This window comes from Myodes glareolus, chromosome 5, assembly GCF_982192425.1.
Source record: "Myodes glareolus chromosome 5, mMyoGla1.1, whole genome shotgun sequence".
Classification (NCBI taxonomy): Eukaryota; Metazoa; Chordata; class Mammalia; order Rodentia; family Cricetidae; genus Myodes; species Myodes glareolus.
This window is the reverse complement of record NC_142030.1, coordinates 41,555,669-41,576,015: the sequence shown is the minus strand read 5'-3', so window position 1 is coordinate 41,576,015 and position 20,347 is coordinate 41,555,669. Positions and strand designations below refer to the sequence as shown.

At 49.2% G+C, this 20,347-nt stretch overlaps 1 protein-coding gene across 2 annotated transcripts in view; it reads left to right on the top strand.

The window, feature by feature from the left end:
* Tspan14 (tetraspanin 14) overlaps positions 1-17,584 on the top strand; it is a 57,168-nt gene extending 39,584 nt beyond the window's left edge. For both annotated transcript variants that reach the window (XM_085687876.2, XM_048421053.3), the window contains exons 3-9: positions 5,045-5,095; positions 6,844-6,990; positions 8,276-8,446; positions 10,727-10,852; positions 12,403-12,447; positions 14,558-14,677; positions 15,976-17,584. In XM_085687876.2, the coding sequence (XP_085544002.1) occupies positions 5,045-5,095; positions 6,844-6,990; positions 8,276-8,446; positions 10,727-10,852; positions 12,403-12,447; positions 14,558-14,677; positions 15,976-16,047 (732 nt within the window). In that variant the 3' untranslated portion in view covers positions 16,048-17,584. The remainder of the gene's footprint in view (positions 1-5,044; positions 5,096-6,843; positions 6,991-8,275; positions 8,447-10,726; positions 10,853-12,402; positions 12,448-14,557; positions 14,678-15,975) is intronic.
* Positions 17,585-20,347: the final 2,763 nt, after the last annotated feature.

The window sequence follows — 20,347 nt, the reverse complement described above, 5'->3', positions numbered from 1 at the left end:
ACAATCCCCCCTCCCTTTCTTCTGCAAGACTCTCAGAGCTCAGTGCAATGCTTGTTTGAGGATTGGGGAGAACATTCTTGCAGCTTCCAGAATAAGGGAAACCCGTGCCAACTTAGGATGCTCCAGTAGGGCATCTTGTTTTTGTTTTTGGAGGGTATGATGGCTGTTCTTGGTATCAACTTGACTACATCTGGAACTAAGACCTAAGCGTCTGGGCACACTTGTCAGGATTATTTTCTTAATTAAATAATTTGAGATGGGAAGGCACACTTTTAATCCAGATCTTTTGATGTGGGAAGATCTACCTTTAATCTGGGCCACACATGGAAGAAATTGTCCATTTGTTCTCGCTGGTAAGTCCATTCCTTCCCTGGCATTAAAGCCTGCCTCTTTGGGATTATAGTGTATACTGAAGGCCAGCTGAAACATTCGGCCTTGTGGACTGAGCAACTATTGGATTCTTGGACCTTCTGTTGGTAGACAGTCATTGTTGGAGCAGCTGGGCCACAGCCTATATGACATTCTAATAAATTTCCTTTTTATGTATCTACTTATTCATCCTACCAGTTCTGTTCCCCTCCAGAGGAACCCTGACTAATGCAGTGTAGAAGGAACAGCGGGCCACTTCCCACCGCCCGCCCGTCTAACTTTACCTGAAATAATTACATGGAAACTGTATTCATTTAAACACTACCTGGCCCATTATCTGTAGCATCTTATTGGCTAACTCTCACATCTTGCTTTAACCCAAATTTAGTAATCTGTGTAGCACCACGAGGTGGTGGTTTACAGGGAAAGATGCCTCATTGCCTTCTTCCCAGCATTGTGTTCTGTCCACTCCGCCTACCTATGTTCTGACCTATCAGGCCACGCAGTTTCTTTATTAATTAACCAATGAAAGCAACAAATAGAAAGAAGACCCACCTACATCAATGCAGAGGGGGTTGTTATGTGTGGTGTATGGGGTGTGGTATAGGAGGGTATAGGGGGTGGGAGGGTTGTGGGGGGTATGGGTGTGTGCATGTGTGTGTGCATGTGTATGTAGGGGTATGGGTGTATGTGTGCATGAATGTGTATGTGGGTGTGTCTGGGGCCTTTCTGATCAATTAGCTGTAGGGAAGGTAGCCCAGAGATTTTTATTTAATAACCTTGGTCCTGGGGTTCTTGGATTGTATGCTGTGAACTTCTTTAACCCATTGTTGTAATGGAACCTCTTGCTTCTGTAATTGCTTCTGAATCTTTACAGAGACTCTCAGAGAGTCTTCTGCTCTGACAGGGTTGTAGACTCCTAGAATGTTCCTTCTTAACACAGTCATGTTGTTTGAGGGTTGTGCAGCCTAAGAACTCCTCTGTGGAGCCCTGTCTCATTGGGTCAGTCTTCTGTCAGTGCACTGTAGGGCCCATGACTCAGAGTGCTGCCCACTCTTCTGTCCCTGTGGGTAGTGAGATAATATGCTGTCAGGGATCGAGACACCCAGATGGGGTACTTAAGGCTGTCATCAGCTTGCTGTGTGACCTCGGACATGGTTGCACATTCGTTCTCTTTCTGTGGGAGTTCTGGGTAGGAAATGACAGGTCTACCATTCACTCCTGGAGCTGGTATGTGATTCAGAGGCCGATCACTTCCCTTGTCTGGTCCTCTCTCAGGTTCTTGACCATAATTGGTCTCCAAAGTTCCTGCCTCGGGCAGTATTCACTGAACCCTTGAGCAGACATGTGGTGTTAAGTTCCTGTCTTTTGGGTCTGAGTTTACTTCAGTTCTTTCTATAAGACGACAGGAGGAGGAGCCCTTCTTAGTCATTGTAAGAGAAAACGTTGTATGACTGTAACAGATCCAGCAAGCAATGTCCTTCCTGTCTTGAAGGAGGGTGCGTGCCCGTTTGTGACATGAATTGGACCCTGCCTACATCTGCACAACTTTGTAGACTTGCTTTGGCAGAGCCAACATCTTTCTTTCTGTTTAGTTACTCCAGGGAAAAATTAAAGCAGCACCTCAAAGCCGGATGTGGTGGTGCACGCTTTTCATCCCAGTGCTCTGGAGGCAGAGGCAAGAGGAGCGCTGTCACTTTAAGGCTAACCTGGTCTACATAGCAAGTTCCAGGACAACCAGGCCTATATAGAGAGACCATGTCTTAAATGAACCAAACACCTCAGCATGGGTTCAGTAACATCTCAGTGTATGTGGAGTTAAGGCTGATTTAATGTGGGGAGAAAAAAAGGGGTACTGTGGGGGAGGGAAGGGGAGTCTGAGAACCACCGATTGAGTGTTTCAATATAACCTTCTTTTTCACCTGTGCCTAGATCCCCAGAGGGCGGACTGTCTAAATGGTCAGGCAGGCCTAGTTTTGAATGGGAACACTGGACGGCAGTAGTGTCAAGATACCTTCCAGTCTTCCTGCACTAATTCTGTGTGTGTAGTGTGATTGGTCCCTCAGGAGTACGTGAGACCAGAAGTAAACCCAGAAGCATGTGTCGAGGAGAGTGTGAAGAACCCCAGGCTTGGGGCCTTCTGGTCTTGAAGCCTTGGTGGGGTTCTCACAGGGCCCAGTCTGCACCATCCTTCTCTACACGAGTGAGTTACAGCCCCGAGCAGACAGATGAGAGCACGGCTGAAGGGAGGCACCGTCCACTTGGGTTAGGATCAGGGCTGCAATGAGAACCAAGCCAGTAGGGACTAGGTTCATGTAGGGTGGCAAAGGTAGACATCTCGGGAAGATCTGGATAATGTGAAGGAGGCGGCAAGGAACTGATGCCAGGCAGTGGCAGACGGTGGTAGAATCATAATTTCACCCTAGGTGTTAGGGGAAGTGACTGCAGAGTTTTGAAGTGTGAAGTGACCTGGTCATAGTCGTGTTCCACAAGTGATAATTCTGCATCTCAATTCTCCATGATGGAAGACACTATAAAACTGCACAGAAGACTGTTTTCTCACTGTTCCCTAAACAATACAGTATAACAGCGATGTGCACGGTGCTTGCATTCCATTCAGTGTACTAAATAGTCTACCTGAGGGAGGGTGTGTAGCTTACTCCAGGGACTTTGAGGACCTGAGAATTCTGGTATGAACTGGGGGCATTCAGGCCAGTCCTTTGGATACCAAATGACAGTGGAGTTTTAAATGATGGTTCCAGTTTATTGCAGGCCTGGAAAGAGGTAGATTATGGTCAGAGGGGAGCTGAGAATCAGGAAGAAAACTGGCCACGCACACTCTTAAGTTTTGAAGGTAAAACGAGCAGAGGGTCCCAGTTGGTGAGTATGAGGCCTCTTTCAGTGAACAGATGTAGTGGTGTTTAATGAGGAAAGGAGCTGGGGAAGAAGGGCCCTGGAGTCCACAAGGAGGTGGAAGACATGAGCTGCGAGGTTGCTGGTCATGGATGTGGTAGTATTTAAAGCCATGTGAATCCTGGGTCATCATGCCCCCACCCCCAGTGCTCCAGGGGCCTTTGACTGAACCATTAGATTTACCATCATTTAGTGGGATCTGTAAGGGAAGGATGAGCAGCAGGAAAGGGAGGAAGACAGCCCCAAGCTATGTAGGTTTGATGTCTCTGAATCTGATTGAAGGAGGAGGAGGAATGACCAACAGTGACCTTACTTCTGATGAGGTCAGATGAGAAAAAGGCCTCCACTCTGCTGAACGACAAGTCAGTCACTGGTTACCTTAAGGAGTGGTAGGGTGGCCTGTTGCTTTATTTCCCATGCCCTTGTGAAACTGATGGAGAGAGGGGATACAGTGTCCCCTAAAACAAAGACCTTATTTGCTAAGAACCCAGTGTGGTGTGGGATGGCTCAGGGAACTAGTCTTCTAGCTTCAGAATGCTCACCCCGTATCTGCTTCTAAGAAGAAATAATGAACAGATGAACCAAGGCTTGGGAGGAGCTCTTTCCTCTGCCATGTCTTTTGGCCTTAGCTTTCTCTGGGTACCAGAGTTATGCTTTGTAAAATGAAAATGTTGGGGTCCTGGCCTGACTTCATCTGTGAATGCCAACTGAACCAACTGTGGTAAGCTGTGAGCCCTCAGAGAGCCACAACCAGATATTAGGCCTATGTGCCTTCCGTGACAGTGAGCTGTGATTCAGTGAGCACCGAAAGCTCCCAGGGTTTTCATCACAGGGCTTTTCCTTCCCGTTCCAGCTATATGGGTCTGGTATTGAATAAGATAGGCAGAAGCTGAATAAAATAGGCAGAAGCCACTTAAAGCTTGAAAAGTTGAGTCATAGAGAAACCTCGCACTTACTTACTGTGAGGTCCCAATAAATGGCATTGAAATGCCAGCATACTGTAAAGTAGAGAATAGGGAAAAAACAGCAACAGAACAGGCAGCTCCATTTGCAGAGCATGGGGCATCTACCTTTATATGGTAAAAGCCACTCTGCTTTAGGAGTGTGTGGTGTATTTGCATCACTGACCTATGGTAGCGGGGAGGTTGAGGTGCCTTTCTTCTGCTTAATGTGGCTTACCTTAATTTATCAGCTAAGACCCTATTTCCTGAGCACATGTGTATCTGTCTCATGCCATGTACAGTTGTGGTGAGGAGACTCCGCTCTGACCAGTGAACACGTTGAGTACCCGCTTGTCAGTGTTTGGAGTCTGAATCCTGGGCTGTGGCACTGAGATGGGGCAACAGGTGGCCTTGGGTTATGCTTTTCCTCTTAGCCTTGCCGTGCAGCTGGCCTGAGCCATGCAGACCTCAGCCGGGCCAGAGGCCTCTGATAACCCTGGCAATCGTCGGGAGTACAGGGTCTTGCACACTGAAGTGAGTTGAGGGTGAGGGTGAACAGGAAGAAGAAACAGTCTCTTGTCAGCATGAGGCCATCTCTCCAGGACTGCTTCAGCATCTTTTCCTCGCAGCCATGTCGCAGCCATGCCAGGTAGAACCCAGCCACCAGCCGTGCTGTCTGCAGTCTCCATGGCTCTTTTGTCTGCGAGATTCAGATGCCACTCTGGACAAGAGACAGCTCACCCAACTAGAATGTAGACTTTGTTCCTAGTGCTGGTTTCTGACCTCTCTCTTCTCCTCTTTCCCTCTCTCTACCCCTGCAGTTGGCTGGCGTTGTCTTCCTTGGAGTCGGGCTGTGGGCATGGAGCGAAAAGGTAGGTGGAACCCTGGTTACCAGGCAGCCAGACCTAGGGCCATTGGACTTGATTTGTTCCCTCCTCTAGCCTTACTCAGTAGGCACTAACTGTGCAGTGAAAGGTTTGTAGCATTTTAACCCTCAGAAAGAACTTGCCTCTAAAAGTTGGCTCTGCTCCTGGAGGTCATGGATAGTTAGGCCAATACTGGAAGAGTAACTGCCGGGCTTGGCAGCTGTACCCAAGGCAGGCCTAGGGCTGCCTGCTAACCCTTTCTGTTATTTCTGGGAACAAGTGAGCAGGTCCCTGAGCAGAGTCATGTTTACTCCTTAAGTGCTTGTCCTGCCTCCAGAACAAAGGGAGCAGATAGAGCCTGGCTCTATGCTCCTGAATTTCTAGGGAGGATGTCAAGAACCTGTGTACCTCTTGCTGGTATGTGAGGAAGGAAAAGCCAAGCTCTCAGTGTGTAGCTAGACAAGGGGACACTTGGTACTCTAGGGGGTCAGAGCTCCAGGGGCAAGGTGGAGTCCTGGTGCTGACCTTACCCTATGAAAGGTTGGTGCTTGTAGCTCATAGGTGGGAAAGCTAGAATTCTTCCAGGAAGGGGGAGCAAGCAGGACCCAAAGCTGAAGCACCCCTGTTCTTCTGGTGGAACCTGCTGTTGCTTCCAGAAAAAGGAAGCAGAGCACTTTGGTCTATGAGATTTCATAAGAGCAGAATTGGGCATTTCCGAATTTCAAGGAGGCCTGTGAACCCCTGGTGGCAAAAGCTGCTGTATAATACAAGGTCTCTGTCCTAGTGACCTGCAGGCGGTAACCCATGCCTAACAGCGCCACCATGTGGCCATGTTTGGAATTGCAATGGCCTTGACCTGTATGAGCCATGATCCTGGTGCTCCCTACATAGCTGTCCATTTTGACAGCTTCCCCCACTGCCCCTGCTTTGAATATCATAGAATCTGTCCATTGTGGTTGCCACTAGTTATATATAATGATTTTTAAATATTGCATAAATACATATATCTTTTTAAAATTTTTACTGCTTTTTTTGGGTGTGTGTATGTATGTACGTGTATGTGTGATGTATATGCATGGGTAGAGGTCAAAAAACAACCTACGGGAGTAGGTTCGGTGCTCTTCCTTCTACCATGTGGGTCCTAGAGATTTAACTCTTGCCAGGCAAGGTAGCAAGTGCCTTTACCTGTTGAGCCATCTCAGTAGTCCCTGACTATATGTATTTGAATAAAAATGATAAACCAATTCTTATTTGTCCCTAGCCTCCTTCCATGTGTTTATTGCAAGAACAACCAGTGGCTCTCTTTGAACCATGCTAATAGGATGGCTCTGTCATAGAAAGCTCTGCAGGCAACACCAGTCCTTCATCTCTCCTTGCTGGGTGTGTTTCCTCAAAAATGTTCATTTTGAGGCTGCTTTGTGGCCTTGACCATAGGCCACAGGACTCCACTTCTCTGAGGCCTGGCCAAGGTACCCTACGGGCCATGGAGGAATCTGGGTCTGGACTCACAGGAGCCCCTATCTTCAGTGTGGACCAGGAACTTCATGGGAAAGGTGTCTGGAGGCTGAGGTGAACAAGGATGCTAACTAGACTGGGGCCTCTTGGAAGTGTTTAGAGCACCCTCTGGCCTGGCTCTTGATGGCAGGTCTGAGCCTTGAGAAGCAGGCCCCTGTCATAGCTGCTGACAGAGTTTGCCCCAGGGCCTTGATCCCATTCTAAGGGCATTGCTACCTTGTATTCTCTGCCTCTTCCAGGGTGTGCTGTCCGACCTTACCAAGGTGACCCGGTTGCATGGAATTGACCCTGTGGTGCTGGTCTTGATGGTGGGCGTGGTGATGTTCACGCTGGGCTTCGCAGGCTGTGTGGGGGCTCTCCGGGAGAACATCTGCCTGCTCAAGTTTGTGAGTGGTCCTGGAGTTGAGGGTGGGAGATGGGAGATGTGCAGGGCTCACATCTTTTCTGACCCAGGCAGTAGAAGCAGGGAGGAGGCCTTTGAACCTCTGTCTCACTGGAGGGAAGATTTTGGGAGAAAAGCCCAGAAGATGGTTCCTCACCCTAGGAGAATGGGGTTTGCTGTGCCCCCCCATAGGATAGCCAGCTGATGCAGGGGTTCTACCTGCCTCCTTTGCCTTATAGCTCCCCTAAAGGGATTGTTTGTTGGCTGCTTGCCTTTGCCCTTCCTGGCTAAGATCAAACAATGTCGCCAGTAGCATTAAGAAACCATTTCCTTCCTCCTGGGTGTGAATCTGTTCGATGTAATGTAGAGTTCTTAATTTTCTGGCAGAATTCTGAATTACTAAGAGTTTAGTTTTATATTTAGATACGACTTCATTTTTAAATGTATTCAGTTAAAATTAAATAGCACCTGGTGAGGCAAGCACTTTTATTTTCTTCATGAGTTATTATTTGTTGAGTTTATTAGGTCAAGCTTTTTTCATCTGAAAAGCAAAGCACACATTTTTCTAGATCTCGTCCCCCTTCCAAACACTGTGTTTTGCACCTCATGTCCACGTGAACAGACTGTGTGCACATGTTTGTGCACGCTTGCGATTCCTCTCCAGTTTTCCTGGGAAGGCTCCTTCCCGTTTCCTAGATGTGACAAAGCTTCTTAGTGTCGTTTATGGCTGTAAGTCCACAGATAGCTTCATCTGTGTCCTAGTGGCTGCATGGGTCCCAGTAGAATGTCACTACTGCCTGCCTGCGCAGCCATGCTTCTAGAGAGGCCTGCATGTGGCTGGAGATCCTGCTTGCACATGCAGAGCGGGTCTTAATCATACTCTACCTCTAGAATGGTAGGGAACTCAGGTGTCCTCTGTAAGTTATGTCCTCCCAGACAAGCTCTGTGTCTTAGTCTCAGTTTTTTCATTCCTAAAAGGCAATGGAGGATTAGGATGTCTGTGTGGAGGGATGGGAGCAGATAAAGCTCCTTATGGAAGCAACTGACAAGGCTTCTTTTTCCCAGGGCGGGGGAGGGGAGTGAGGGCTGCCTCCCAGGAAATGGTGGTTTGGACTTTCCCTCCCTCTGCTCATCAAAGTTACCAGCCCAGCCGTCTGAGGCATGAGTAGTGGTGAACCCCATTTATGGAGATGAAGTGCTGTGCAGCAGGCGGTGGCTCTGGGTCTAGTGGGGTGCATGGGTTTGCCAGGCTGACGACGGCTGACTCCCTCTCTCTTGTGCCCATGCAGTTCTGTGGGGCCATTGTGCTCATTTTCTTCCTGGAACTGGCCGTGGCTGTGCTGGCCTTTCTGTTCCAGGACTGGGTGAGGGATCGGTTCCGGGAATTCTTCGAGAGCAACATCCGATCCTACCGGGACGACATTGACCTACAGAACCTCATCGACTCCCTTCAGAAAGCTGTAAGCTCTGCTCCTCACAGGCCTCCTGCTCAAGAATGCCCTTTGCCACCTCTGGTCACTCTGGGGTGCCCTGCAGCTGAGATGGGAATGAGGCCTTCCCTGCTCAGTGCCTTTTCTGCCACAGCAGGGCAGGGTGGTATGGAGCATCCCCTCTACCTCTGGTCAGCTCAGTCACAATTCTCCCCAGGACCTTGGGTCCTCTGCGTGGAGAGGGGATGTAGAGGATAGAGCTCCTCCCCCAGGCTTGTGACTCACCACAGGGAGCTATTCCTGTCCCCTTCCTCTCTGGGACCTTTTCTCCTTCCTGTTCAAGAAGGGCAAACTGCCTGGAGGAAGCCTTCTCAGATGGAGGGCTGTGACCTCTCAGAAACTTTCCCCAGGGGGTTGAATAAGCAGGGCTGTGTCCCTCAGTCTTCCTGCCCCTTCCCCTTGTCTGCAGCTGCACCTGGAAGCTTGGGTCACTGGCTGCTCCAGCCCCTGGGATGAACCCATTGCCTGCCACAGTGGCCTGCCACAGTGCCTCTCCCAGAAGCTTGGCTTCCAAAATGTCTTTACTGTGGAACACTTGGTTCCAAAGAGAAACCAGAAAGCACTAAAAATAACTGACCCACTGTTATTAACCAAAACTTGTTTACCCTGCTGCATGCGGCCTGGGTGCCAGCAAAACCCGTTTATGCAAACAGAGAGGCTCCCGTGCCTTCCGACTGATGTGGGAGGATCCTGTGTTATAGCCCCCTACAGATGGCCCTGCTGCCCTCTCTTTGTTCCGTTTCTTTCTTTTTTGTTCATAAGGCGTGGCCTGCTAGTTTCTAGCACTTTCCCCTGCGCTTTCCTAAGTGATGTCTTCCTGCTGCCTGTCTGTCTCCGTCTCTTTTGAGACAGGTGGGACAGGATCTTGCAGTGTAGCCCAGGCTACTCTCAAGCTTACCCCCTGATTATTGAAATTAGAGGAACGTTTGTGCTTCTAGAAATAAGGAAGGATCCAGTAAGTTTTAGGCCTTGGGATGAAAAATTAGGTGGTCATTTGGAGCACTGGACTGAGCTCCCAAGGTCGAAATGGGGAGCAGAAGAAGGGAGAACGTGAGCAAGGAAGTCAGGATTACGAGGGAACCTTCATCCGGTGATGGATGGAGATAGAGACAGAGACCCACATTGGAGCACTGGACTGAGCCCCCAAGGTCCAAATGAGGAGCAGAAGGAGGGAGAACATGAATAAGGAAGTCAGGACCGCAAGGGGTGAGTTCACCCACTGAGACAACGGGACTGATCTAATGAGAGCTCACCAAGGCCAGCTGGACTGGGACTGAACGAGCATGTGATCCAACCGGAATCTCTGAATGTGGCTGACATGGGGGCTGACTGAGAAGCCATTGATAATGGCACTGGGACTTGTTTCTACTGCATGTACTGGCTTTTTGGGATCCTAGTCTGTTTGGATGCTCACCTTCCTAGACCTGGAGGGAGAGGGGAGGAACTTGGACTTCCCACAGGGCAGGAAACCCTGACTGCTCTTAGGACTGGAGAGGGAGGAGAAGGAGTGGGGGAAGCGGGAAGGTATTAGGAGAAGGGGAGGAAGTGGAAATTTGTATAAATAAATAAATAAATGAAAAAAAAAAGAAAAATTAGGTGGTCACTAAGTCATTAAAGCTTCTTGTATCGTGGAGGAACATGGATGGGGAAGATGGGATTTTCACTAGAAAAGTAGGATGTGAAGGAGGGAGAGATTACTCTTGGCCTTTTGGCTACTGCTGTCGCCAGGCCAGCCTCAAAGGTTAGTGTAGGAAGGGACTGGTTGAGACTGGGCCACTCCCTTCACGGGCTGCACCTCAGTAGGCTGATGAGGACTCTTTGTCAGCCGCATGCACCGTGTCTTGGGGAGTGGAGGGCGGCCCCAGGTCAAGGCAGGAGTTTAATGAGTTACTGTTGATGCTCACCCTACATATTCAGCAACTGTGACTGTTTACCAGGGAGGAAGGCGTGTCTCACAGTGCTCTCTAGATTAGGAGAGGGGTACATCATTTAAAGGGGAGGGAGTGTAGCTTGGGTGGGTCTGGCAAGTGGCCTGACTGGACGTTAGCATGCTGTGAGCTGCACAGAGGACACGGCATGGCTGCTGCTCCTTCTTAGCGGGTTGTCATTTGTTGGTGTATTCAGTGTCTCTGTGGGCCTTGGTGTCTCTCTGTCTGGTTAATGGGAACATGCTCTGCCATCCAGAGACACCTTGTGTTAGCTGAGTGACCCTGGCCCTCCTCATGTGGTTCTTGGCTTTTGCGATTTCAGAATCAGTGCTGTGGGGCCTATGGCCCTGAAGACTGGGACCTCAATGTCTACTTCAACTGCAGTGGTGCCAGCTACAGCCGAGAGAAATGTGGAGTGCCCTTCTCTTGCTGCGTACCAGATCCTGCGGTGAGTGTATGTCCCTTCCCTAGCCCAGCAGCTCCTGCCACTGCCAGAGCCCTCCAGGCTGCTGATTCCCAACACACTGGTGGAGTGTGGTGCATTCCCTCCGCTCCCTCCATCCACCTCCGGTCCTTGCAACTCTGAAATCCTGTGCACGCATTCGTGGAAACCTCTTACTGGTGCACCTTGGCTCTGTGTGGGGTAAAGGAGGAGGAAAGCTCACCGTTTCCAGGTGGTGCTCCCGGCCCTTACTGTGAAGGTGCTGTGCTCTGGTCTGCCCCCTTTTGTACTTCCTCTGCAGAGTGTACTCTGTGCCCAGAAGCCCACGGATTGTAAAGTTATATATACACCTCCCATGTGGAGGACAGCCACTTCATGGTTAATTATTTTCTAGCCTCTTCTTCACCTACTTTCATTCCTAGTCTAAGGCTTAAGTGCTCGGGGTTCTGGAAATTGAGCACTTTGGTTAACGTGTGAAGAAGGACTATGTTTTGCTGGAGTAGAAATCAGCCCTGCACAAGCTTCTGCACAGCCCTGTGATGCCTAGCCGTAGCCCCTGAGAAGCACGCCTTCACTCTGTTACTACCTGGGCAGGATCCTGGATGTGGGAGAGGCCTGTTTGCTAAGGTTGCACAGTGGCGTCAGAGGTGTCCAGGAATGTTTGAAATCCAGCAGCACAGCAAGCGCTGTGTAGCAGGTGTAATCACCGCCTCTGGCCCAAAGGTGGCCAACCGTGGCCCAAGGCCGAAATTTGCCTGGTTGCTTTGTATGACCTGTGAGCCAAGGATGCATTGCTTTTCAGTGGTTGTTGTAAGCTTTCCATCACTATAACCAGCCCTCTGAGGAAAGGTTTGTGGGATTCAGTGGTAGGGAGTATACTTATTATTCAAGAGGCCCAAAATTTAATCCCTAGAATTTAAGGAGAAAGTTACGCTGACTGACAGTGTTGGAGGTGGTCCTGATGCTTTCGGATCTGTGGTACGTGGTGGAGATGGCAAGGAGCACGTAGCAGAGGAGGCTGCCCACTACATAGCTAAAGAGCAGAACAGAATCCCCTGTCCCCTTACAGGACACAGTCCTAGAGACCTAAGGGCTTCCTTCCAGGCTCCATCTCCTAAAGACTCTACTGTCTTCCAATAGCAGCACCCTTTGGGGCGATATTCTGCATCTAACCTCAAACGTGAGTGAAGAAAAGAAATATTTTGTAATGTATAAGAATTTGTATGAAATTCCGAGCCCATTGCTCTTTGTTTCCTGAAAGTATAGCCAAGCTGATTGTTTATGTGCTGTCCGGGTCTGTACTCTTGCTGATGAGACAGATTAAGTCCTGGTTCTGCACCCCAAATCTATAAAATTCACTGCTGAACCACCATAGAGGCAGCTCACTGACCCCTCTGCTAGCGTGGAAGGGGAGCTGGCAGTTGGCTGCAGGGTGTGAGCAGTGATGGAATCTCCACAGGTGCTTCCTGGTGTTGGGCTGTGATTTCCTCGTGCCTCCCACCACACCAGGTTTTTGACAGGACAAGAGTAACTTAAGTTTTCTGCTTCTCCTACAGCAAAAAGTTGTGAACACGCAGTGTGGCTATGACGTCAGGATTCAGGTAAGATTATCAACACAGAGCTTCAAAGGGCTCTGGGGGACTGTTTCCTAGGTTTCAGTTTGTGGCCTAACCTCCTGCTTCAGCAAAAGTGCAAACTGGAGTGGGGAAACAGGAAGATTCACTTGGGTCCTATCTAAACCTGCAGTGAGCTGAGTCTGACCGAGCGCACACACAGACTTAAAGCCTTGTGACTATAAAACCCTTGTTTTGCTAACCCTCTGACTGCATTAGAAGTAGTATGGAATTGGGAACAGAAACTATGCAAGAGTTATCTACTGTACAGGAACTGAGGAGAAGGCTGGCTTGTGGGGTGTGTGACTTGCTCCAGCTTCTACATGCAGACAAGAGAAAGAGGGAGATGCCTGGATTAGGGCGGATTAAAACCCAGTGCTTCTTTCAGAACACAGGGAGTGAGGGCTTGGATGTGTTAAGATAGCCAGAAAGGCATACCCTCCCCACTGTGGTCTGTTCTCTGGCGGGTTTTGGTGATATAGATGGCTGCTGTTGTGAAAGAGGGGATGTCTGGGAATGTAGAAATCCATCTTCTTGGATACTAGGGCAGTTGATCTGCATTTTGGAAATCTGTTGACCTTACTTTCATAGGAACAGGCTGTTTGGTGGGTGTTTTATCTCCCAGAATTCACAAGGCGAAGCCAAGTCTCCAGTGAAGAGATTTCTGACCTTATTAAAAGACCCTGTATGGCCTGGAGAGATGGCTTAGACATAAGGAGCACTGCTGTTCTTGCAGAACCCAGGTTTGGTTCCTAGCACACACGTAGTGTCTCACAACCATCTGTAACTCCAGTTCCGGAGGGTAGATGCTGCCTTCTGTATACACAGGGTGCGAAGACATAGATGCAGCCAGAATGCTTACACACATAAGTAAATCTGAAAAAAGAAAAAAAAATCCCAAGAGCCTTTCGCCTCTTCAGCATGTGAGAATTCAGTGAGAAGACACTGTTTAACTGGAACGCAGCCCCAGACTGTGAGTCTGCTGGTGCCTTGGTGTTAGGCTGCAGCCTCTGCAGTGGGGCAGAAGGAACTTCCGTTGCTGCTTTGTTTTGGCATCCCGAATGGGCACAGCCAGAGAGAGGCACCTGTATGAAGCCTAGCTTTCGTGTTAAGATCTCATCTCTATGTGAAGACAGGGAGCTCAATGATAGACAGACATTTATTGTCTCATGATTCTGGAGCCTAGAAGTCCAAGATGAAGCTGTCAGCTGGGTCGACTTTTGGGGCTACATGGGAAGGAGTTGTTCCAGGCCTATCTTCTGGGTTTTCACATCCTTCCCCCTCTTCACGTGGTCTGCCTCTGTGCACACCTGTGTCCTGGTCTCATGTATGGACAGCAGTCAGTGGATCAGACCTCATTCTGACGACCTAGGCCACCTGCAAAGACCCGTTTTCAAATACAGTCATAATCTAAGGTTTGGGGAGGGGAGTCAAGTATAGCACAGTGTATTCCATAGTGCCCCTGGCATGAGTTGATGTTTCATCCATGTTGACATGGAGGGAGTTGACAGGGAGGAAACTGGGGCTGATTGCCACTCACTTATGAGGTAGTACGAGTGGGGTGTGTGCTGTTACAGGGTCCCCACACACTGATTTTCCAGGAGGATTGACTGTCAACCTAGCTGACTCTGTCTTCCAGAGCCAAGCTTACCAGTGGAAGACACAATCTAAAGAGCCCCTAACCTTTCTTCTGCCAACTTCTTTAACTGAGAAAGCTTGGGATCCCCCTTCCTCATCTGTACCTTATATTTCCTTACTAAATGTCAGCACACAGTAGCTAGAATTCAGGGACTTGAGCCTGGGTCCATCCTTCTGTCTGTCGTGTCCTTGTTGTCTCCAGGCTGGAGATGTAGACTGAGTTCCCAGAGGAGAGCTATCGTTTAGGTCAGTGATAGATAGGATAGCAGCTGGCCCTGAGAGAGGTCTAGACTGAAGCTGGAGTGTGTTTCTCGTGCAAGATTTCTCTTGTGTCTTCATTCAACCCCCCAAGACCATCATCCACTTGCGGTGCTGCCCTGCCCATCCGGAGCCAGGCTCTCTGGGGACAGGCAGGGAATGTGTATGCTCAGGCTGAGGCCACTGTGCTGTTTCTCTGCAGTTGAAGAGCAAGTGGGACGAGTTCATCTTTACAAAAGGATGCATTCAAGCCCTGGAAGGCTGGCTCCCCAGGAACATCTACATTGTGGCTGGTGTCTTTATTGCCATCTCACTACTGCAGGTATGGTTCAGGAATAGTGTCCAAGGCTAGTTGCATGTGCATGTATATGTATAGCATGGTGGCACCTGTACATGTGTGTTGGAGGGTGGACCCAGGATGGGCTGTGGCTCATCTGTCCCCACAGTCTGCTTCCTGAAGGGAGAACTTCTTTAGTTAGGGCGGGCAGACGAGACAACTGTGACCCTCTCTGGAGGGCCCAGTAAGCTTAGTATGGATTGCCTGTGTGGTAGTCAGGGTACTTGGAGTACATGGCCAGTAACTGTTGCCTCTTTGGGATCCTTCCCTTCTGGTTGATTGAAATAGCAGCATTTAAGGTGTCAGGGGCTCTAGTGAGGGAGGTGACTCTTCCTTCTAGCTGGGACAATCATCCCAGAACTATTTTGTCCTTGTGCCCTGGCTGGGCTTCCTAGAGTCATCTTCTCATCACAGAGGCCCCTTTTGTGACTTAAAGCTCTACCTGTTCACAAATATCTCATGTGAACAGACATAGGTAGCCCAGTGGTGAATGGGGTGGCTGGTGCCCAAAAGAAAATCTAGAAAAAGTCAATAACCCAGTTCTTTCGGGAAAACTCAGTTTTATTAGGGCCTGTGAGTAAGAGGCACTGGCAGACTTCAAACAGCCTCTGAGGTAGTGGAGGCTCTGTTTATGTGTCGGGTGGTTCTGCCTTGAAGAGGTGACTGGAGTGGACTTGGCTGCAGCCACACAACACTTCTTTACTCTTCTCTGTGTCGTTGAGGGACTACAGAAGAAGGCTAGAGAGAAGCTTGTGGAAAAGGAAAGAAAAAGGTTGTGAAGTGAGCAGAAAAACAACTTCAGACACTGCCTTCAGTTATGAAATGTAGAACTTAGAAGCAGGAGAAAGCAAGCACATCTCCCAAGTGTTTGTCTGTTTAGGTAGAAAAACCTCCCCCTTCCCACCCTACATTCCTGCCTGCAGATATCAGGGGCATGGCTGTGAGACTGTTCTCCTGGGAGTCAGGCCGACAGGGTGGCTGATTTGAACAGTTGGTGTGACTTTTCAGTTTGACCTAGCACTCAAATATGTGGGTCCCGCCTATGGTATGTGGCGTGTTCACTCCCTGGAGGCAGTCTGAGCATCTGTTCTGGTCTGTGGCTCCTGCTCTGACTTCTTCCATGCTTGAGGGATGCAGCAGCCTATCCTGGGCTACTTCAAGCTCTGTTGTCACTTTGCGCTTTGACCCGGTAGGGTAGGTGAGGGGAGTCCACACAGACAGTCCCCACCAGCTCCTCTGCCCCTGCCCTTGTTTACACCGCTGACCTTTGGCTTTGGTTTCAGATCTTCGGCATCTTCCTCGCGAGGACCCTGATCTCCGACATCGAGGCAGTGAAGGCAGGTCATCACTTCTGAGCAGCAGAGGCAGCAAGTGGAGCTGAGCCACATGTGGAGGTGAAGCCACCCACAGTCAGACCCCAGTCTTCGGCAGCAGTGTGATGTGACCTCTCAGTTTCTTCTTGCTGGTGCTGAAGACGATGGCCCCTTCTCATCTGCCCACGCTTGACATGGCATCTCTGAAGGGGTTTGCCCAGAGACAGAGAACGTGGGCTTCATGTGGAGTAATAACTCTGAGGACTGATGAATCCCATGGCTTCAAGGGGGGCTTGATGGCACGCTTGGAGCCCAAGAGCATCTACAGGCCCTACCCACTCAGTAAGCTTAGGTATATGCTCAACTATTACCTTCTGTGGGTGGAGTATTTGTGTTGGACCAGCAGATTGAGGACAACTTCTGGCTCCATCAGATCAAGAAGCATGCGGGCGGGGGGAGGATAAGTGGTCCAGTAGGTTCCCGAGTGCCAACAGGGTTCATGGTGGTGTAAACATGCCACGGATTTGCAGGATCCTCAGCCATGTCCAAGTGAAGTAAGCCTGAGCCAGCCATAACCAGTCCCAGGGAAGCACCTTGCCACTGCCTTCCAAGCCTACACTGCTCTCCCAGGGTAGAACAGCCTCGTGTCTCCATAGCATTAAGCCCTGCTGAGAGCCAGCTCTCCTGTTCTTAAAGCATGTAAATAGTTTATTTATAGGGGTAAGAGTGTTCCGCCATCATGTCTTCATTGCCTCTTCTCTCCAGCATTCTTTTCTCAGCAGCCTTACCCAGTGTCTGTTGCCAAGCTGTCCTTCTCCGTTCCCTGAGTATCTCAAGAACCAACTGTGACAGCCCCCCCACCCCACCCCCACACTCCCTCCATGCACCCTTGCTTGGCTTCACTGTCTTCTGGTCTCGGTGCTACTAAAACTGCCACCAGGACTTGAATCCTGATTGACCTTTCTCCCCGCTGCCCTCCGGGAAGCCCAAGTTCCTGACTGTTAGCTGGAAACCAGGTTCCTCTCACGACCACATACAGCTAGCGGCCCAAAGTCTGCTGTCCCTGGAGGGCCCTTGCAAACGGCAGACACCAGGTGCTGTACAGAAGCTCAGCGCGTCTTACTTCTAACTTCCGTGATGCCATTTTTCTGCCATTGTGTTCACTGTCAGTGCTGTTCTGGGCTGCTCTTGAAAATGATGTGTGTCTTAAGTACTGGGTACTCCTGAGGCACGCTGGGTGTCTGTCCCCCTTGGGCGGGCTCCTCTTTAATGCTTCTCTGTAGCTCACTGTCCTCACCATTCAGGGGTTGAGTGCCTACCTTCAGTTACTTGCCGGGGTGTACATTCTAGTGTGGTGTATACTGGTGATACTGGTGGGTGTGTGTTCATGATGATGATGACGTTATAGTTTTTTAAATAATTCTCTATAGACTAGAGGAAAAAGAATGCTTGTGTTTTTAGGAAGTGTGATGCTTCTCTTTGACCTGCCAAACTCTTTTATGGAATATATCTTTATATTAATGCTGTTGTTTGGGTCATTTTTTGTTTGGAATCACTATTAAAAAAACCACTTCAAGCATTTTGGTGATAAATTGAGCCACTGAGCTGACCTGAGACGTCGGGTGGGACAGTAATTAAGGCACATCCTAACAGAGTACCCATATCCTTCACGTGCACCCAACAGTTGAAACTGCGTGGCTGATGCTTTGCCACCCTCAGCTATAAGCATGAACTGTAAAAACTTCCTTTCCAGGACTTGAAGAGGCATTATTCTCAGTTCTCTCAAATCTAACCCTGGTAATGCGGCCCATACGGACAAAAGTGCGCAGAGACCATGGTTCCAGCAAGGACACTACTGTGTGAGCTTTTGGATGGTTTTCTGTGCTAGACAGTGCAGAATCAGATGCTCTCTTTTCCAAAGAGAGGCACTTTGGAGGGTCCCCAGGCAGCATGTGGGCTGCTGTCCTTGGAGGGCTCAGCAGAGGGAAGAAGCTGCAGCCTCGGCATGGGGAGCCCCTTGGTAGCTTCCTGGGGCATAGCTTCAGAGGTGAAAGAACTGTTAGGAATTCCTCCACTGACCAGTGAGGGGTAGAGAACGTGTATGCCCATGGGTGGGCCTTTGTCCCAACTGCAGCACAAAGAATAAAAACCCAGAGACAAAAATTGGGGTTCAACCCGAAAACCAGAAAAGCAAAACAGCCAAGCCACTAGAGAAGTCTTACCTCTACCAAGGCTGGGTGACCACAAACTAAACAGACTAAGCCTCTCCCTCCTCTCATTTTAGATTTTCTTCCCAAGTACTGGGATTAAAGGAGGGAGCACCACCACCTGGGTTTGTTTCTGCATTGATCTTGTGTAGCCCAGAACTACAGAGATCCACCTGTCTCTGTCTCCCGAATGCTGCTGGGATTAAATAAAGGTGTGTGCCACCATTACCTGACCTCTAGTGACTTTAGCTTTGCCTCTGGTCTTCAGGAAACATTATTAAAATACAAATAATAGACCACTATGCCCAGGGTTACATTTCTCTGTGTCCTTGAAAATCATGGGTACCACATTGTCAGCCTTGAACTGTGGGGTACCTTACCTCCCATCATGATCTTAGTTGAGATGCTTGTGTTATGTCCAGAAGGAAGCTGTCCAGCCTTTTGAGCTGAGCTTATTTGGTGGGCAGGAGCTGCCCTTCATCCTCATAAAAGGACTGTCCCTTTAGTCAGTCACTTTCAGTGTCTCCAAGAATCCTCTGGAAAATGTGAAATGAGCATTATAAAACTGGGGCCAGGGACAGGAAAGATGATGTAGCGATTAAGAGCATTTGTTGCCCTTCTAGAGGACCCAGGTGTGGTTCTCAGTACCCACATGGTAGCTTGCAACCACCTGTAACGCCAGTTCCAAGGAATCCAGCACCCTCTTCTATCTGTGGACACCAGTACACATGTGGTGCACATACGTCCAAGCAGACAAGCTGATCGTATATATAAAATAAATCTTAAAAAAGCGACAAAAAGCCCTGGGACTAAGGTGTAACTGGGGGAGAAGGAATTAAAGAATGCCCTTAAGTGGATGCTGTCTGTGTTTTGGGGACCCTTACCAGCGGTGGGGGTGCTTTCTTTAGAGTGACAGGATACAAACACTCCTGCAGAGCTCGGAGACAAAATCTTCTTCACTTGGTTTTCTTCTGTATTCTGTACCTCACATCCCAGCAGGGGCTTCAGAAACATAGCTTAATGAATACCAAACTAAATTATCACCTTAGACCATCATTTTTGTCACCTCAGACTTTTAAATTTCATTTTTAAAATTTTTAAAAATCATAAGTAAAAGCTGTCTAAATAGAGTGTGAAGTGAGAGGCATGCTTTCTATTGCCTGAAGACACCCACTCCTGTGGATCCTTCCAGAAAATGTTCTGGATCATCATCCAAATGGGGATCATTTTTTTTTTTTTTTTTTTTTTGCGGCTTTGTGTGGTTCCTTTTACTTAGGGTATTGATCCATGGTGCATTCACTTGGCCAAGCTAGCCACTGTATGATATGCCACAAGCAAGTGGATGTTGGTCTTCAGGGGATTATGTTAGCAGTCCCAGGTAACAGAAAACCCTGCTAAAGCAACCTGAACAATGAGCGGAGGGTTTTGGCTCCTGAAACTGGAAAGTCCAGAGGTGGAGTGAGTTCCAGGGTTGGCGTGATCCAAGCGACTCAGTGACATCAGCGGGATCTGGTTTCCTTTTCTCTGTCTGCCACAGGGTCTCCATTGTTGGAGGCTGAGGCAGGGCCTGCTTCCCTCGAGACAGCCTCTAGCCTCCATGATGGGAATTTGTGGTGGAGTCAAGGAGGGATGGTCCTCCTCTCCCCGTGACTGCTCACGGGGCTTCAACCACATGTTAGGAAATAACTGTCAGATGGGGCGTGAGGGGTGGGAATGCCTTTCATTTCCCTTCATCCTCCTGTGGGTATGTTTTGCTCTTAAACTGTTCATTAAAACAAAAAATTGCAGAATGGCTGGGGAGATGCTGCTGTGAGCAGAGGGGCTATTTTGTAAGCATAGAGAGCCTGTGTTTGCACACCAGCCCCTGCCAGGACATATGTGGTACAGACAGGCAAATCCACAGGAAGCTGTGAGTCAGCTCGGCTGGCCTAATCAGTAGAACAACAGAGAACCCCTGTCTGAAGAGGGAAGTCAAGGACCAACACCAGGACTTGTCCTCTGACCTCCATATATGGGATGTGCCATCCCCGCCCACATCTACAGTCACGCATAGGCATGTGTCGTGTACCTAGATACTCACACATCATGCACAAAGAGGGGGGGGGGGAACTTCAGTACTTGTTATTCAAATAACT